The sequence below is a fragment of the Brachycentrus maculatus genome, unplaced genomic scaffold (assembly GCF_059751285.1).
Source record: "Brachycentrus maculatus isolate JH-2025_06_01 unplaced genomic scaffold, ASM5975128v1 h1tg000193l, whole genome shotgun sequence".
NCBI lineage: Eukaryota > Metazoa > Arthropoda > Insecta > Trichoptera > Brachycentridae > Brachycentrus > Brachycentrus maculatus.
The window spans coordinates 109,561-131,078 of NW_028280944.1; the positions used below are offsets into that span (position 1 = coordinate 109,561).

At 29.3% G+C, this 21,518-nt stretch overlaps 1 protein-coding gene across 1 annotated transcript in view; it reads left to right on the plus strand.

The window, feature by feature from the left end:
* LOC148307711 (uncharacterized) overlaps nucleotides 1-21,518 on the plus strand; it is a 120,686-nt gene that overhangs the window by 88,346 nt on the left and 10,822 nt on the right. Inside the window, exon 3 of the mRNA XM_088262929.1 lies at nucleotides 19,791-19,927. Within this exon, the coding sequence (XP_088119055.1) occupies nucleotides 19,791-19,927 (137 nt within the window). The remainder of the gene's footprint in view (nucleotides 1-19,790; nucleotides 19,928-21,518) is intronic.

Consider the following 21,518-nt stretch of genomic DNA (forward strand, 5'->3'; position numbering starts at 1 on the left):
GGAAACATCTGAACTAGTATGTAGAATAATCTGGTTAGGATCTTGCGTACATCCACTCTACTAAAAAAAAACTCTTCCAAATCCAACCATAGATGGCTCCAATGAACTCACATGTACAGTGTCATGATATTAATAATTTAATTTCTAAAAATTTTATAAGTATGGTTCTCAATCATGTAAAAGTAAATCATGTGGTATAAAGTGATCACTTAACCAGGCTTTGACAGGTCACAAGCCATGTAAATACCCAGACTTCCATATTCTTCTTCATCTATGTTAAGATGAAAATATATTTGAAACTAATACGGGTACAGCGATTTACAATGTTATTTTAAAATCACTAATTACTATAACGAAATATGTATTGTATCTTCCTTATCCAAAATAACATACAAGTACGTTTCATTGTAATAAAGTTTTTTCTGTTTTTAATACGTTCATTTTATTTTTTCCTTTTATCGTATTATGCGTAAGAATAATGCGTATGGTATGCATTGAATAATTGATTAAAATAAAATTATAAGGAATAATGTATTGGATGGATACTAAATAATAAATGATGAAGGCCTAATCACACTAGAAAGGGTATTATCAGCCCGTAAAACATAACCATAATTATATGGAAATATTGGCTATGTCACTTTTCTAGGTACCAACTTTCATAATAATGGACACGTATACAGGAAGGCCTTGACTTCCATACCTAATTACTTAATAAACGTACACGAATGTTTTATTAAGAATTCATATTCTTTTTATTTATTTAATAAAATTACATTTTATTACAATTTTTATCCATTTCTACTAAATACAATCATATAATTTTAGTTGCTCTGAGCCTCTCCAAAAAAGAGCTCTTGTGCTTTGAGATGGACTTTTTCTTTTTTTTTTAATAATATCATGTTTTACATTAAAAAAATATACGTAAAGGTAGGGAACATTTTAATGCGGTACGAGTAAGTTTTTTTTTTTAATATAGAATGGCGTTGCACATGTAATACAATGCATTTGCCAATGTCAAGTAAATTGAATTCTTAATTATAAAATATGATAGACTTTAAATTATAAAGAAAAACTATAAATTTATTCCATTTACGAGTAAGTTTTCTTATTCAGATTATTATTTATTACATTGTTTTTAGCTCTTTATCGTTTATGAAAGGTGTATCGATTGAATGCCACCATTTTTATTGTACAAAAGTCGAAAGCCTCCCCTTCTTGATATATACCTACACATTAATTCCATGCGTCATCATTTGTACATTAATATTCAATTAGGTAACCCTTAATTTATTATTTATCAGTCCTGACTGTACATATTATACTTATTGTATGTAATCACAATAAGTATAATTTGTTGGCTTTCCCAAATTTAATTATACCACGAATCCGTCTAATAATGTTTTCTTCTTCATTTTTCCTTTACTCGTCAATTTTCATAACGTTATTTAATAATTTTTCATCTTTTCAGTATTTGATCCTTAACAATTGTCCTCAAGCTCTTTAATTATCTTTGTGTATGCATGGTATTAAAATAAATGAAAAATCAGTTTTACAGTCTTAATTTTAAGGTTTTGTATTGGACTTATTTTTTTAATCCATACCCTTACCCTTTTACTCCCTTTCTCATACATACACTCCCACTCTTTTTTTATCTCTTAATGTTTTAATAGTTATTATAACATAAATGTGGAATTGTTAAATTGGCTTTATTTTTATTAATGTAACTATTTATGTTAATGTAATGTAATGTTTGTTTTTGTTAATCTAACTATTTTTTACTATATATTTTTTAAATGCAAAGCTATACAATTCCTGAACAAATAAAATAAATTAAATTAAATTAAATTTTGAAAAAAATATTTATTTTGACTTAAGCATAATAAAAAATACTCCTTTTATTATTCATCGTTAATTTTGTGAATTAAATGTAATTTTTTTACAAAATTAAAGACTGTTTGAAATGACAGTCGGGTGTGGCAGTTAATTCTCTCTGTTTACAATATTTTTTTTTTTCATATATTAAAATTAAAAAAATATCCATCATATAAGTAACACTTCTCAATCTAATATTTATTCAATATTTCCCTGGACTGGTACTTCAAGTGGAGGACTGATCATATTTTTTTCATGTATTAATGATTAAGATAACACTCAGTTTATATTATGCAGTGCCCTATGCACCCGATGGTGCGGATAAGGGCTTAAGGGCTCTTGAATATATTCAATTATAGGAGTAATTTTTCATAATTTATGAAAAATAACTCGTATAATTGGAGATAATCCAGATTTGTGAACAAGTATTTGTACTTACTCTAAATTATGTGAATAAATTAACTGGTCAATTTGTAAAATGCAAAGGTATTAAAATAGAATAATATAAAAAAAATCAAATAAAAAGGATATTTTCTAGTCTCATATGTGATTATAATCCAAGATTCGGACCTCAAATTAAAATAAAAGAGTTTCTGATCAATATTAAGCTTCTTTCATGCCACCAGTAGATGTCTCTAGTGAAATTCTGGTAATTCAAGCACAATGTTTCGAAATTGAACCATGTATGTAGAAGTTCCAAGAATTTCAGTAGTTTGGTTCAAATTGGTAAATGTTACACGTCTGTAAAATGATTATATAAACTAGCCTATGACGGTCGTAAGCCTCGCAAATGCCCAGATTTCCATATTTTTCATAATCTATGTTGAGAAGTAAAAAATTCCTGAGTCCCCCAGGACTCTATTTCCGCTGGAGAAAGCTAAGAAAGGTAAGCTTAGAAAAAAGTAAAAATCATACAAGTAAAAATGTATACTACGATGATTGAAATAAGATTTCCTTTCCAAAGCATTATTATGATCAAAGTAATAACATCCAACATCCAATTTTCTTAATACTTTCGCGTATGGCATGATATTTCAAAGGATTTTTATCTCAACGTACGTATCTACTAACATTGGATAAGTGTAGATAGAAAAATGAAGAAATATATAATATTCATTCCTCCGTCTTCGTGAATTTTTTTCATCACATTTCGCTACCATCCACTAGGTTAAAATCACAATCGTTTAAATTTAGAAGCGAGCGACTGCGGTAGGGGCTGGACGTGTTTCCGCGCGCAATTTTTTTTAAAATATGTATATATGTATATAAATTTATATACATATTTGTTTATTGGAATTTGTTTTTTTTTTAATATACATATTTTGTTTTACAAAATACATATTTAAATAATACAAAATAGTTACTAAATATACAATACATTTCAAATATAACGTTTCTACCTCTCTAATAAAGTATATACTTGTGTATAACTTTATTAGAGAAGCTATATATAGCTCGTTTCAAAATCACATTTTTTTCCCAAATATTTATTTTGAAAAAAAAAAACTGTTTTTAAAAATATTAAAGCGATTATTATTTTCAGCGAAAAATTCAACTATGTCAAATATTTAAAAAAAAAATAGTTGCGAGTTATCGTACATTAGGCCTTAAATCCTGTGATCGATCCTGGTCAATGTAAAAATAGGTACGTTAGAAAAAACAAAAACTTATCACATTTCAATTATTGTACTTATGTAATATAAAACTAAGTCAAAAATAAAATTTTTGGTGTGAATTGAGGCAAAACATATTGAAAGCTGTCCCAACCGCATTCCCGGACCTGATACAGGAGTGTCTAGGCTTATTGACAAACCCTCATTTGAGACGATAATATTATTAATTATTAATATAAATTTGAAAGGTTTCTAACATTCCGAAGATTGGGGAGGAAATAAGATAACCTGATAATGGACTCCCATATTACTTGTTTAATGACCTACCACTTGATGTAATTTAATGTTTAAAAAAAGTGTGTTTACATTTACAAAGCCCCTCACTTTTCAATATTTATCCCAAACTTTACTTTACCCCACGGTCTCCACTCACATTCATTTCATTCCACGTGTTGCCATGTCGTGAGCTCAGTTACAAAGTTATATTGGCCTCTACCTTTTTTGAGATTTACGAGACTATAGAATTTATGAGAAAATTGAGGTTTGTAGACTAGAAAAATACTTTTCGAATATCTTCCGCAGACACGACTTTTATAGGTTAAACCTGTTTATATTAAATATATGATTTAATATTTACCAGTTTATCCAACGCATAGGATGAAAAAGATCAAGTGTAACATATTGAAAGCTTTGTAACTTAATATACTATAAATTGTATTTGTTGTATGTTATATATATATATATATATATATATATATATATATATATATATATATATATATATATATATATATATATATATATATATATATATACAATTTGAACTGTTACAATGTTATCAATTTGCTAATGTTTAACATCGATGAGAGTATGGGCGCATTGCGGGATACACGTTCGTGGGTCTTTGAAATATGTTCTTCTTTTTAGTAAAAATTGGCGTTCAAACCATTACGTTTAACTATACCTTAGCGAATATTTTCCCCTCTTATGTGTCTAAATAAAAACGTCCATTGAATTCATGTCTGGGGAATGAAGGGATTAATGTTGCCACAAAATCACCCAATAATCGAGTCTTAGAAAATTCATGTATCTTTGTAGCAGTGGCAAATCCTATTGGATCAAATATGGGCTGGTTTTTAATGTTTACGTACTCAAAACATCAACGCATCTTCTTATATAATTTTCCATGAGAAAAAAAATAACACTATATTAAAATTGTTATGCACTCTATCAAAAGTGATTTAGCGTCAAATTTAACGTTAAATCACGTTAACCAAGTTACGCTTGTTCCACCTCACCCTATATAAAAACAAACATTTCACTTAAAATACCCTATCATACATGATATAAAATAAAAGATTCTGATTGATTGATTAGGTAATTCCAATCTATCCCCAGTATTTTTTTTAGGAAATGAAACTATCCTTATCTTTATTTATGAGGCCCGTTAATTATAAATTTAGTAATCAATTACTTTCCTATATTCAGAATATAAAACATAATTCCACAATTCATTATGGCATATTATATTTTGGTCGTTTTACCAATATCTAGTATTTGATAAATTTTTAATTACTTTATTTATTTAAATGGAGATCTTTCAAGGCATAACCAAATCGCTTTTTTGTACACGAAAAATAAAATTGACAGCATTTTATCGAAAACTCTATTCTGATGTTAAAAATACAAATGTGGAAGGTTCTTGCCACGTTTTAACCAATGTAATGTATTTCTAAATTAAATAGGGTCTAACCAGTCATCAACCTTGAAATTTTAATCTCAAAAAGTTCACTATTTCTACCGCAAATTTAAGCTGAGATATTCGGCGCTGAAATCAAAATAAGTCAAGAGTTGGAATGGACTTGGTATAGTAAAATTTTTCATAAATCCCGGAGTTATGTACCTAACAAATTTTGTCCAAACTTCTCCATAAAATATTCCATTAGATTTATTAAAAAAGGCCATATTAATAAAACACAAAGTAATAAATTAGTTAATGCATCAAGCTCCAATTCTGCGGTAAAATTTACCTTCCGTTCACTAATTAAATATTTATTCCAATTTTCTAGCTATAAATTTCACCAGTTTTTATGCAAACACTTTAACATTTTGTTGCATTTATATGCAACACTACACAATAATTTCAATTGAACGAACTCTACAAAAATATAACTGTATGGCCTACGGACAAATAGGACAAAATAACCTTAAAGTCTAAATGAAAATTATGCAACTTACATATAATAATTGATAAATAGATGAAATTAAATATAAAAATAAATAATAAGTTTGCTCGTCTTATAAATCTATTCTACAAAATGGTTCAATAACATAATTTAAAAAAAAAAACAACAAAATAAGACATTTTTGCAATGTCATTCGTTGGCAATGTGCTGTCCTGTCAATTTTTCATATAGATATCAGACCAAACGCATGAAGAGTTTTTTACTGTTTGCCTACCTCTGCACTGAAACAGCATCATGGTAGTAATTATTGTAGGCATCACGTGTCTGTCATATTCAAAAATCAAAACAATATTTTTTCATTTAATATTCATTGATCAGGAATAAAAAAAGGGAATTTACGAGTATAACAATTTCAAAAAAGTAACTGTCATACTAGCATGTTTGGAATAAATAAAGTGTAAAAAAAATGAATAATTTTTACCGTTTATTTATTTATTATCCCTTGAAAACCTCGCTAAACAAAAAAAAATTTAACATTTTATAAAGTATAAGAACTAAATAACTTTATCCACTTTTATTTAATTTGACCAGTAACCAGGTTTCGTCGTTACCGACATCACCATCTGATGTCGGTAATGACAAAATCCCATCACAAGTCAATTAAGTTAAGTGGAAAAAGCTGTCTTTATAGTTGTTGTTCCATATTATATTTTATTTAATAAAGTTCCACCAAGAAATGTCAGTACACACAAAACTTGTCGAAATCATTTATTTTGATTTTTTGGCACCTGGGTCCTTAAGAAAAATTAAAACACACGTTTTTACTATCTGTATCCGGCTACGCGATGGTGTGGCTCAGTCTGGTTAAAAGGAAAAGAAATCACTCATACCTGAAATGTTTTATTCCTCAACAATTGCGAATCATTGAAAAAATAAAAAATGTAATTAAAATTATTGAAGTCTCATCATCTGCCAAGTTGCACGCTGTGCGCCATGAGCAGTGATTAGTTTAGTTGCTGTAACGTTCAACACTAAAAATTAATGTTAATGAAATCTGTCTGCCTCCGTAGTGTAATGGTCAGCACGCTCCGCTACCATACTAGAGATCCCGGGTTCGATTCCCAGGAAGGGGGAACCAAAAAATAAAAGTGATTTTTCACACTTATGTTTATTTAATATTACTCTGCACTGGTACCTGAATCGGAGGGTTGATAACCTTTCCTCGTGTGTTAACGTCCAAGATGCCATTGCGTTTATATGATGCAGTACCCTATGCACCATCGGGTGCTGATAAGGGTTTGATGACGATGAAATTAAGGAAAAGGGGTATCGATCCGTTTGTTTTTTTTTCTTCATATTACTTTCGTCAAACTAGTCAACATAACATCTTTAACATCTTCATAGAATAACATACATCCGTAAGAAACCCTAGGGAGAGAGGAGTTTTGCACTAAGAGATACGTTGGTACGAACTATGTACGCTTGAAGATGTAAGTGCGGCAAAGTTCTTATCTCATTGCCGCTTAAGTACTCCCGCTGCTAGCTGTGGACTCACGTAATGTAATGATATTATATTATGTACCATCTCAGAACCAGCGACAAATGAAGCAAGAAACCCTTTTTGCCAATCTCTAGTAACGTACTACTTACAGTGTACTTTACGTAACATCTACAGCTAACCCCAGTGGCACACTGGTATAAATCTTAAGGCAAGTATCAAATATTTATTTTCCAATCTGGGAAATGAGAAAAAGTTATGAAGTTGCATACTAGTTACACATTTTTATCTACTTTATACAACTACATATGCTCCCCTTTTATATAATACATTACTTTTGGTTCGTCTATTGTGTATAAAGATTTTCAAATATTCTGAAAATTGATGTTTAATTACTGTCCACATAAATATTAAACTTTTGTTTTTGAATTAAAATAAGCCCTCATGATGACAAGGTTCTTGTCTAAACTAGTAAGTTAAATTGTATTAATAATAAAAAGTGGTTAAAACCAAGTTATTTAATTCTATGAAAATCTTTTATCGTTAATTCGACATTACCAATATCTTTATATAAATAATTCATCTAATAACACATTTTGGTGCCCGCGATTTTTCATCTCTTCCTAGTTAATTTTTGGGTGCAGAATCTGATATGGCCCTCATAATTTACTGATCTACAATGTATTTTGAGGTATGATACATTTAATATTTTCAACTTATGTATATTTCACGTTTTAACTATTACCAGATTTAAAAAAAAAACAATATGGATTTAAGTATTTATTAACAGAAACACATGGATTTAAGTGTTTATTACAAAATATTAGTCACTTACTACTTTAAAATATTTCTTTAAAAAACTAATGTTAAAAGAAATCAGTATGTTTTACTTCATAAGAAAATAGAAAAATAATTGGTCAAAAAAACTAAATGGGTGAGAAATGAAACCCTAAAAGTATGCAATTCCCTGACATAAATTACTTACATTTTGTGATATTTATACACTGTAATCAACGATAATTATCAAATTTCAAATAAGGATGAGATATTCTTCTTCACCCATGTTGAGATGTCAATATAAGTACCTAACTCTTAAGTAGAGCAATCAAAAAATATTTGAATACCCACTCAATTTTGTGAATGTAAGTCTATGCTTTATAAAAAAAAACTACTCAACTCAACCATAGATGGTGCTGACAACTCACAAAAATGGTGTCTTATAAAGAATATGTATAGATATAACCATCGAAATTTTATTAGTGTGGATGTCAATTTTTAGAAGTTTCAAAAATTTGAGTAGAGTTGAGTATTGTTAATCATGGATAGAGTGTTGAATGTTACAAGTTTATAAAGTGATCACTTAAAGCAGTTTTCGATAAATCAAATACCCTGTACATATCGCTCACTCCTTTCAAGAACGTTATAAATCAAAAATTTTCAGGAGAACGTTTTTAAAGTTCATATAAGTTTATAAAAATATAATACAATGTTTTAAAAATAAATATCTTGTCACTTATTAATCTTTTTACTGTGTAACAGATCTTTTTAGGTTAAACCTGAATATTTTTTCACCATTCGAAAAATATTTAGTTTATTTAAAAAAAAAAACAATTGAACAATACCTTTTCTTCAAAATGCAAATACAACACTTTCTGCCCTGCAGCGGGTAAATGTTAAGTAAAAAATATGCCTTTTTTGCTGGGATACAGAACATTTTCTGGGCATTCCGAAAACATGCACAACTGAAAATTGACGATTTTATTTGACGTTCTTGAAAGGAGTGAGCAATATGCAGACTTTCATATTTTCCATCATCTATGTTGAAATGTTAATACTGCTAAGGTCTGATACGGTGCCTTAAACACCATTTTCGTACGAACGAGGGTCAAAGAAGAAGAAATAATAGAAGTTTTATTCGTTTGAATCACATCCCACCCTTCCTTTCAGTCGCAGGGGCAGAGTCCATCCAATTTATTCCTGCCTCCCAAACAATTTGTCTCCGGCATGTGCCTCCCTGTACCACTACTACCTGTGCTAACAAGCCATCACGATCCGGAACCGGGTCAAGTGTAAGTTCTACATTCCACCCTTTGTACCTACCCAACCTGTTCATACGTTTCCCTTTCAGCAAACTTCTCAGGCGGTCCCTTAAGGGTGAGATATAAAACTCCAAGTCAAGAGTTGGTTTTAGAAAATGGTCAAAAACAAATCAATTTGAAATATTATGCCAATCTTATTTAAGTGCCTGTTTCAATTTATTTGCCTTGCATATAAAAACACTAATTATAACAGTAAGTAACCTATAATTAATAAAATTTTGTTTTTGTAGTGTTATTTATTTTCTTTTCTAAATGTATCCTTTAATGTCCAGTTTTTTTTAATCTTATCTCTAAAACTAGTTCATGAATATATTATAAATTAATCAAAACTGGTAAATCAAATTCTTATCTTGGAAGTTGGTACAAATGGATTCGTCTACCGTTTCATTACATATATTATCTATTTATTTGGCATCAACATTGTGAAATAACTTGATGATATTTTAAAAAATTAAACACTCTTCAAGACCAATTTTGAGTTTATTGATATAAACACGACCATTTTTGAGAACTATAGATGTTCCTTTTTTATATTTATAGGTATTTGGAATATTTGTGAAAATAAAGGTAAATGTACACACAGTTGTACATTTACCGTTATTATCACAAATATACTACTTAATACATTAAAGTTACCTCATTTAATTCAATTTAACATCAATTGATTGATGAATTGAAAAAAATAACATGTACAATATTATTAAACTCAGATAAAACCAGTACTTATCTACGATATAAGCGTTTTTTATTCTTTTTTAAAACATCATATTCTTATTGATAGATAATACATTTAATGAATGAATGGCGGTTGGCCTTCAATTAAACTTTTTTCAGCAGAAAGCATTTTTTAAAATCTTGTATGACTAACGGTTTGGCTATCGAGAATATTTCAAAGGAAAGGCTTATTATTATTTTATAAATGCGACGGAAAAAGGAAGTGAAAATTTTCTACTCTTTAGGCTCCATTCAGACACCCCTGTATATTTAATGCTACTCAGGGGTCGAACTGGCACCTCGTACATATTAAATAAAGCATGCTTACTATTAACTAACTACACAAGAAAGCAAACAAAATCAATAAATGTTTTATAGGTAATTACTTACATTTGTGATAACATAATTTATTTAGATCAAGAATATATTTGTATGAACATAAATAAGTTTTTTTCTTCTGTATTTTGGATGTGAGTAATTTACGAAATATGCTTATTTTCAATTGCCGCTATATGGTGTTACTTTGAAGGGGATGAGCGTGGGATTCATTTATAAGTAATTTTAATAAAAATAAAAATAATTTTGACCAAAACCAAAAAAAATGTACAGTAACTCTTATTTTACCACACATACGTTAAAAACCAGTGAAATCATTAAGTTTTCCATACATTTTTAAAAAAAAACAGAACACCTTATCAAATAAATGTAAGATTCTTCACAAACTATTTCACATACTAGCCTATACTATACATAGAAGCCTGAAAATATAATTTTCAATTTGTATTAAACATATGTATTTCTTAAGTGGGTTCAAATTTTGGATATCCTCCAATTTATATCGAGTTTTTTGATACCATAACATAGATGGAAAAGAATACGGAAGTCATTTCTTTCATAGGCCGGTTTGAGTGATCACTTTAAAGACGTGTAACATTCACCATTCTACCCACGATTGACAGCCACAGTAATGAAATTTTCGGAAGTAAGATTTATGCTTCAATGCAAAACATCAGATGTTGAATTTTAACCAAATATGGTACCAAAGAAATAGCGCGCGGAAGATGTTGTTAACTAAAATAGTGTTTTAGTTCATTGTCACGATATTCTTCTATTTTATTATGTTTTAGAATCCCTCGATACCATTTCTGTGGGCTCCGCTCATAGACAGTTGATAATTTATTTACGAGAACAAATCATAAGGGTTTTGTGTACATATTAAATGCGTTAAATTATTGCACGAAATGACTTACGAATTAATATGTTTGATAAATTTACGCGTAATGAGTTACGCTCATTTGGAAATCATTACTTCGCTAACATGCGTTCGTATTTTAAATACAGCCACTCAACAGTAAAGGGTTTGTTAACGATCTCTCCAAAAGCTTTTATTTTGTTCTGTTACATAGATACTTAAGTACCTACCTGGCTCCTTAATATAGATCAGGAAGAAAAGTACTTCAATATAAGTAGATTTTTTTTTATGTACCAAAAAATAAAATAAAATATTTTTCTATGACGATTGATACTTAAGCTAGTGCATCAGATTGTTACAATATCCTGTTTAATTAATTTAATATGAATGAAAAATGTTATTACGTTTAGGGTATTCTTTCTTTACTTTACTAAATAAATAAAAATAGCATAAAAAACAATAACAAAAATCGCGATAAACTGCTTATGAAGCAATTTTTCATCGAACTCTTTAATGTAGTATTCAATTAAAATAAAAACAACGAAATAAAAATTGTTGATTTCGTTGATTTTATGTAAATATTTCATGAATTATGTTACTCAGTAACGTATTGGAAATGATGAAATTATGTGTTTGAATATAAAATATGGGTATATTTTTTATTCAATAAACGGTCTTGGATTTTGACATATAAACTAAGCTTAAATATCTAACAATCTTGATGACTACTTTTTTCAATGAATAGTCATAAAACTATTAAATTGTATAGAAAATACATATCCGAAAAAAGGTAACGGAAAAAACTATTTGGTGTAAAAAAAAAATTAAAAAATATATGTATTTATTCGTATAGTAAAATATTATTTAGAATATCAGAAAGCAAAAAAATCAAATGGAATACTTATTTCCACCAATCTGTTCCAGTTATCCAGATTTAATCAATGTGTTCGTGAAACATAATATTTTGTAGAAGCCCCAATATATTCACAATCTCAATTTAATTACTGTGGCTCCAAAATTTCTGTTCAGTGTAAATAGTTATCGAAACTGTTTTCATCAATATTATTTATTGATATATATGACGGGAAAAGCCATTGGAGGCTCCATAAAGTCCAACGTTTAGTCCAGTTTTCATGGTTGAATTCAATTAAAATATACATTATGGTTTTTTTATTAAAACTAAAACTAATTAAGATAAAGTTTTATTTTATTTCATCAATTCAACTTAAATTTCTTCAAGTTTTCGATATTAAGAATACAGAAATAGTAAATGTCGAAAGGTGTCGTTTTTGAGGAATGTAAATTGGATGGATTTTTTTCGGTATATAAATTTGAATGTAAAAACTGAAAAATAATAATGATTTGTTTTTTCAGAGTTTCAGTTTAAAATTATTGCGAGCAATCAACGTTTTAACTAATTCACCAAAATGCGGACGATTTGCCATGAAAATTTAATCACAAAGCTTCCGGGGTATGCGTGCTATTTCTATAAAAGTTTTTGAAACAATAATACTTACAAAATAATGAATCATTTTGATTTATTATTTAAAACGAGCTTGATCAATTTCACAAATATTTGGACAGCGTTTCAGGAATTTTGATTAATTGTCATAATGAACTGTATTATTGTTAGGGTAAGTCATTAGTAACTGGTGAAATTTAATTAATAAGTGAACAGTTCAGTAATATCGATTTCTTGGCCTATGAAAACTTCACATTACGCACTGCTAACAAACAACCAAGCAAGGCATAATAAAGAAATTGTTAAACGATCAAATGTTAGCATTGTGAAAAGCGTTTAATTACTTTTTTTCTTTTTTTGCGTGTATATGATGTTAAAATGGATAAAAAAAACTAAACAGACACATAAGGTGGCCTGGTGGGTCTCCTTAAAAAAATATGTACATGGATATTTGAATATACATATGTATGCATGTATGTATGTATATGTAAGTATTAATTTTTAAATATAAATTCATTTAAAATAATCCTGCTTTAAAAATTCATCAAACTTAAATCAGTTCTATGTAATATTATTTATTATCTAAAATTGTACTGATTTTAAAGTTATTAAAAAATCTATTTTACGATAAACATTGCAAACATACATACAAATTTTATTCTTCTGTGATTTTTTAAGCTAAAAAATAATATAAACTAAAAAGTTGCCTCTATGCTTGTTTGAATGAAAGGTTGTTGAAAATGTATTGATTTACTATTTTCCCAAAGCTTTGAGCTTTTATTACTTACAAAGCAGGACTTTTCAACGTTGAATAGAGGATTAATATACTAACCAGTAGGCAACTTTTATCTACCCTGTCAATATGTCAAAACATTTTTTTAGCATTATGCGTTATAATACTAAAACTCATTGCATAAAAAATCGGTTTACAATCTACACACTTTTATATCTACATACATAAGAAGAGACTACTTCATGTGAATTTTGTGAATTTTTTTAATTTCATATGTATTTTGGAAATAAGTAGAATTTAAGAAACATAAAAACAAATTAAATTTTTTTTAGCCTTCTTATCTTTTGAAGTAGAAAAATACACATTATGTTATTTAAGCTGATGTCAAATAAAGCTTATGTCAAATAATATTTTTTGCTTAAATTTCGTTGTAAAGAAAAAATGCAGTTATTTTTTTTTAAGTTGTAGGCAGGCATAGTGGCGTAGTCAGGTAGAAGTTCGACTGTGAAACTGGCAAGGGCCCGATTCCCGCCAATAGCAAAATAAATTCAAGACATGTGCACTTATATTTGATCTTGTAATTTGTGATATATTTTTCACATTTACCATATTCATCTAAAATTAAAAATAAAAGAAATGGAAGTTTCCTATTATTGAAATACAAAATATTTTTTTAAAAACTAGTTCATCTTTATCATCTTTCGTCCACTTTGTGTAAATTACCACTTATAAACTTTATTTCACAATTATCGGTTTCAGAAGAACTATTCCCTCGTCAAGTTAACGATAGATTTTAGTACATAGTGTATTGTTGAGCAGATAAGGGAAAAGTTATTTCGAAACAGTAGTCGTGATGTAGAGTTTTTAAATAGTATTACACATAGTATATTATCATACTTCAAAATAAATAATAAATTAAAATACAAAATAAATATTTATAATTTATATTTGAAGAGCTAACTTTGTGATTTTCCATTTTGTAATTAAAATGTAACCGCTTCTTAATCAAGTCTTGATAAAGAAGCGGTTAGCTTCGAAACCGGCATACATTATAATTATGTTATAATAAAATATTTTAATTGATTTTAAAACAATGTTACATTTTAGTTTTAAATGAATATTTCTTACATTGTACTGCTTTTATCAGACTGGAACGTTAAAATCAACAATGTACTCTTTCATTAAAAAACATTAAAATAAATTAAAGTCAGCATTTGTTTTAAAATGTCTTTGTCAGATTATCCAAGTGCATTATTTGAAATAGCAGATAAGTAATTTTCCAAGACTTACTAGTAACATTTTAGGACACACATTAATTTGTTCTCACAATACATGTATTGAAGACCTTTGTGTGATTCTATCAAGGGAACAATGTTGTTCTCTAGCGAGCTTATCTTATTCCAATTCAGATATTTTACCTGAGCTCTTTCATGCCGAACTGATTTTGTGAGATACTAAAATCCAATTGGTCAATGGAATTGCTCTAATCTGCACCTATATAAATGTTTTTTTTTTATAAAATTCGTAGTAAGTATATAGTTTCGAAGATATAATATCCATTTTTATTGGAATCTGGATTATTCACGCTACAGATGATACATATATCAATGTACAACATTTTGAATGTGTTCAAATAAATTGATTATCTCCAATTATAGGAGTTATTTTTCATGTTATTATTTGACATGTCATCAAAGATGAAGAAGAATATAGAAGTCTAGGCATCTCACCAATAGATGTCTCTAGTGAAGTTCTAGTGTCTCAACTGAAGACCAAACATCTATCATATCTACAAAAAAAGGTGGAAGTCAGAGTATCCAAGGGCTTACAACCTGGTATTTGGCTGGCTTAAGTGGTCACTTTATACTTTTGTGAACGTTCGCCACTCTCCCCTTTATTTAACATCCTTATTGCATAAACTTTTTAAGATGTATAAATGCAGTGTTGTTGGTTTCATTTATTATTTAAAAAAAAGTTTTTTTGGAACTCTGTCTGACGTTGGTGACCTCGTTGAGATTTCTTTGAGATAGAAGTCCTCAAGGAATAGCCAAACGCACTCACCATACTCTTTTTAGGAGAATTTTTTCAATATGGTTACATTTGTAATAAATACCATATGTACATATGTATTTATTATAAGACTAAACAGAATTTATAGGTATAGTGTCGTTTTCCTGAGAAATTATCTCAACAGCAAAATGTGTGAGTGTGTGTGCACTTACACTTACATACATGTGATATAAAGGTCAACCTCGACTTTCACTGAATTCACTGTCGCATGTTTAAAAAAATCGTTTAATTTGTTTTTCTTTAAAGTTTTCGGTTTTTCAAATTTATAAATATAAGTGACAATTGAAGAAACTAGAGTATTGAAACTGATAAAAATAAATTGAGGGCCCATTTGTACAAAAAAACAGGTCTTTAATAATAAGTAACATTGATATTTAAGTGTCATTGATATAAGTATCATTGATATGTCAGGTTGTGGTCCCGTGGTTAGTGTCGCGGACTCTTAGGTCAGAATTCCTCGGTTCGAACCCACTCTACCACAATTTGGTACCTATTTCTAATGGTGAGTCTTTTAAGCTCACAAAAATAGTATGAAATTGAAATATTTGTGTAAATAATAAAAACACAAATATTTCTCTTATTTAAAATATAATAATTATATATCCCTCTACATTCAAATCTTCAACATTCGCATTAAATGTCAGAAACTTGTTATGTGCGAAAGTCGAGGGCTGCCTATAAACCTCATTGTTCTCCATAAACCTTAACGAGAAAATGATAAATTACAACTCGGCGCTTGATTTTAGACTGTTGGATTAGAATTAAATGCATTATAACCTTAGTTCCTTACACATAAAAGCTCTTAGTGTAACAAGCTTTGAAAGCACACAGAATTATATATCTTGAGTAAGTGATTTAAAATTTAATTCAAAGTATCATTAATTAATAATACAATACACACTGCATACTTATAAATATAATGCCATTTTACATTATTGTAAGCAACAATTCTGATTTGCCATTTTTGGTATCATTACGAAATGATTGTAAAATTAGGGTCACTAGAATTGTAAAATTAATAGAATCACAGGGTGCAATATCGGGGTACCCAAGAGAAAAAAAACACTGATAACTTTATGAGTTTTGAAAATAAAATATGAATATACAAGACGTATGTAAGACCGGTTGCCACATATAAAGAATAAAGACCAAAGTAGACAGCAAGAACGAAATATGAATGTCCTCACCAAAACGATACATTTCCATTATAAATTATTTTACTACTACTACTACCATCACGCCGTTTCCCCGCAGGGGTAGGCAGAAAGGATGGAACGCCACACTCTTCTGTCCTGACATACACTCCTCGCCTCCTTCACATCCATACATCTAGTCATACATGCCCTCCGATTACGCAGACTTTTGACACCGCCAGATTTTAGGTTCTGATTGATCTGATCGTGCCAAGTCTTTTTCGGTCGTCCACGTTCTGTTTTCCCTCTCACATTCGCCACATATATATTTTATTTTAAGTAATCAGGAATTCTAGCTTGTAAAAATTATTACGTTTTGGTGCGATTTAATGATTTCATATTGGTTTAGCACAAGATTGGTCACGTTTTATCATTAATTGAGATTTTGATAGAATATAGTAAACAGAACTGATCTGCATTTAAAGGATTTTTTGTGTAATTTTGGAAATGTAACTTTTTGGTGAGGACCTTCACAAATATCTTCTAAGAACTTCACAAATGGAAAGAAACCGGAAACACGTTATGACACCGAATAACGAATATGAATATTCGGAAAATGTTTAGTACGGAGCATATAATCAGATGGGGAAGACAGCGAAAACAATTCTGGAATACCCATGTAATTGAATGCAAGAAAATAGACTACCCCGAATTGTTCTTCAAAAGAACCTAGACAGAAAAAGACCTTCTGAAAGAGCTCTAAAGGGATAGCGTGGTAGCTGGCAGTCCACGTCACAAGAGACGGATAGCGGAACAGACACATATTCGGATCTATAAGAAGGAAGAAGAAGAAGAATAGAACCAACATTTTTACTTATTTTTTATTTAGATTCATTTAAAAAAATTATGGCAAGTATTATTGATTTGTATTTTTATACGTCAATGTGCTTTGAACAAAAACTTTATATGATGCGCGCAGTATTCTTAGCTTTATCATATTTAAAACAGTAAATTAATACATTAACATTATGATATTATATTGGATTGCATACTGTATGTAGCTAGATTCCTTCACTTAATTTCAAAGTTAGTCGTTCGCTATAATGTTCATCGAATTGCAGTTCTTATTCAGAAAGTATCTCAAAAATTTATTAAGGGTTTCACTTTATACATATATTTATTTTGTCCGCCTCCGTAGTGTAATGGTCAGCATGCTCGGCTACCGTTCTGGAAGTCTCGGATTCGATTCCCAAGGGGGGTAAAATAAATATAAGTGATTTTTTCACTTTAATATTTATTCAATATTACCCTGGACTGGTACCTGAAGCGGAGGGCTGATCACCTTTCCTTCATGTGTAAACGATCAAGATAACATTACGTTTATATAACGTGGTGCCCTATTGGTGACCTATTGGGGTGCGGATAAGGGTTTATTATTATTATTATTTAATTTATATATCGTAAATATTATTTATAGGCGAGATTTTAAAATTACCAACAGTTTCAAATTGTAATCGTGAAATTATCAAAATATTCTCTCCAGTGTCTGACCACTAATAAAACAACTATCAAAGTCACAAACTTTGACCATTCACACAAGTTTGTTTTAGTTACTTGGAAGATATTGCTCTATAGCAAGTTTCTCGCCAATGTACATTACTTTTGTACAAAGATTTTCGAATCTATATATATATTATCAAAACCAAAAATATTCGTTTGTTCAAAATCTTAAATCTACTAACGATATTTACCGATTGCTTTGAAATTTTAATAAAACGCTTTTATACATATAATAGGTGTTTTTACCGTGACAGGTAAAAACACGTTAAAAAAGTTTTTCCCAAATGGCATCGCCATCTGTTTAACAAAAAAGTAACATTTGTCACACTACACATTGCTCGTGACGGACAGCGTCCTTCTTGACAACTGCTGTCACTTAACATTTTCAACGTTTTCGATTGTTTCATAGCTTCTCAATTATTGTGAAACTTAATATTTAAAAAATATATACGTTTTTCTTTTTCATTAAACCAGACCGAGGCACAGCATCTCGTGATCGAGTGCAGATAATAAATAGATAAAAGTAGAGAGAAAATATTGTTAAGTGAAAACAAACCGATTTACTTAAAATATCACATTGATTTTGCACATAAAATAGAGTGATTCCACAATTAATTATTATCCATCTGAAGTTGTTCAATAAATAAGTTATAATTATTTTAAATACGTAATAAAGGTAAATACATCTATAATACTGTTTACCTTATGGCGTTTATCGGCTGTCGTTTTTAAAATGTTAATAATTTCAGATAATTTATACAGCGCCATTTTCGTAAAATATTAATTACCTCCCTCAAGGGTGCCAACATTTTCGATAATTTGATATCTTCCTGTTTTACCTATATTAAAGCTTAAAATTCAATTCGAATTGCTTTATTCTCTTCTAATTGTTTTATGTCCAAATTCGTTTAATCAATAATCATTAAGAAGTCATTTATCTTTCACGGAACGTAATTTTGGAATCAACACGGTACTAATACTGCGCAATTAATTTTAACTTACAATCTCTAACTGCGATAAAATGGATAATAGCTAAACGTCGATTATCTCGCAAAACATCTTCAGGACACATTTTTCAATATTTTTTGTTGAAATTGTGTAAATAAATCTAATACAGAGAGACTGGCAGTGAAATTTAGCGGAAAAAATTAAACAAGAGATCAGGAAATATATAGTTTATACGAGTAAATACATGTAAAAGTGTAATTTTTAATATTTTTATTTTTCATTATTTTATTTTATTAATATTCTTTATTGATGATATTACTAAACACATCTTATCCTAATTACTTTCATTGTTATTTTGAAAGCTTTTGAAATATTTACCAGTAATATTAACCTTTATAAATTTGTGTAGTTAAAAATTAATACAACTATATTCATATATTTACAGAGATTTATAAAAAAAGAGACGATTTAAAAGCATGATTTTAAATTTTAACAAGTTAATAACTTGACTAGTTATTTTGTGTGTTCAAACCTTTGTTCACAAATGTGGACTTTGTTTGTCTACCTAGGTGTTATTTATATTTATATCTAAACAAAGATGAAGAATTCATCTTTGTTGAGGTATAAATATATTGTTTTGGTTTAGATTTTTAAATTTTCTTTTACCTTTTTCATTTTTTCACGTTCTTCTTATCACATTGTTCTAGCACCGTGGCTGAAGGGATTCCAGTGGACAACCCACACTTGGTTCTTCTCTTCTTCATGTCTCAACTATTCCTGAGGGAGCTGGCAAAATGCCATCGGCTGGTGCAACTGGTGCCTATGGATATGACGGGATACTATGGTAACGCAATTGCTAAAAAAATCTAATATCATTTATATTATTTATTGACATCTCATCAAAGATGAAGAAGAATATGGGAGTCTGGGCATTTACAGGGCTGACGACCGTCATAGGCTGGTTTAAGTGATCACTTTGCACACGTGTAACAACACGTGTTTTATTTGTGCCCAGACTTCCATATTCTTCTTCATCTTTGATGAAAATAACTCCTGTAATTGGAGATAATCCAGATTTTGTAAACAAGTATTTGGACACACTCAAAATCTTCTTATCATTAACTCACTAGAATATTTTTTGTACTTTATCAAAAATATAAACCACAATCATTCTAATCTATTAGGTCTACGCCAGAAGGGGGAGACCTTTGCCTCATAGCTACTCTCATACGGACTTTTGACTTATGCCAATTAAAAAAATAACGGAAAATGTCTGTTTGTGTACCGCAAAACACGAAAAACCTTTGCAAACAGACAGACAGACAGACAGAGTGGTGTGATGTCCTATTCTATTTGTCTATCCTTGCATGTGATGGATAGTTAGTTAGGAACAGTTCATCACATTTCGCTCACTCCTTTCAACAACGTCATATATCAAACAAAAATCGTCAATTTTCAGTTGTGCATGTTTTCGGAATGCCCAGAAAATGTACTATATCCCAGAAAAAGTGGCATTTTTAACTTAATATTTACTCGCTATAGGGCAGAAAGTGTTGTTTTTGCATTTAAAAAAATATGTATTGTTTAATTTTTTTTTCAATATATTAAATATTTTTGAAATGGATCAAAAACCATCAGGTTTTACCTAAAAAGATCTGTTGTACAGTAAAAAGTTAAATAAGTGGCTTGGTTCTTTTTTAAATACATTTTATTATATTCTTAAGCCTAACGATTGCCTGAAAAATCAAGTTTTTTGATATATGACGTTGTTGAAAGGAGTGAGTAGTATTTGAAATATAATTTTGCGATCATTATTACCTTTTTTCTCGTTTTACTTAAGATTTATTTTACTATTTTTAATTGATATTTTACAACAATGGTATGTAGAGATCTAATCTTATATTATACTCACCATCCTCTATTAATTTTCGTATTAAATTAATAAAAGAATATCTCTTTATATCCCCGTTCTTTAGGAAATTTCAACCTTAAGTATTACAAAGAATACCTCTTATAAGGACGAGCGGCTGAAAACGCTAGCATGTATTAACAAAATGGAACACGCAAACAGCCCGAATTTTATCTCGAGGTCACGTAATGATAAATCTAATTGCGGCGTCCTGCCGCCCTGCCGTCCCGACGCCGACGTCGTCCTAATTACTTTTTATGAAGATTGTAAACAGAAAACATTTTTGTTTCGGTGCAATCATGTTATAATTTTGTAGCAATAAAAGTAATAATAAAGGTGAGATAAAGAAGAAATGGTGCTAGTTTTTTGTATCCTTACCGTACATTTTTTTATCACGCCTTTAAAGTATGTTATTCATCTAAATAAATTGCGCAGATTTTTCGCTTCCACTCCCATTTTATCTTTTGATTGTTAATCATAAACTGAAAGCTAAACTGGCAGTACGCAATGGTGTCCTGGTTCTTTC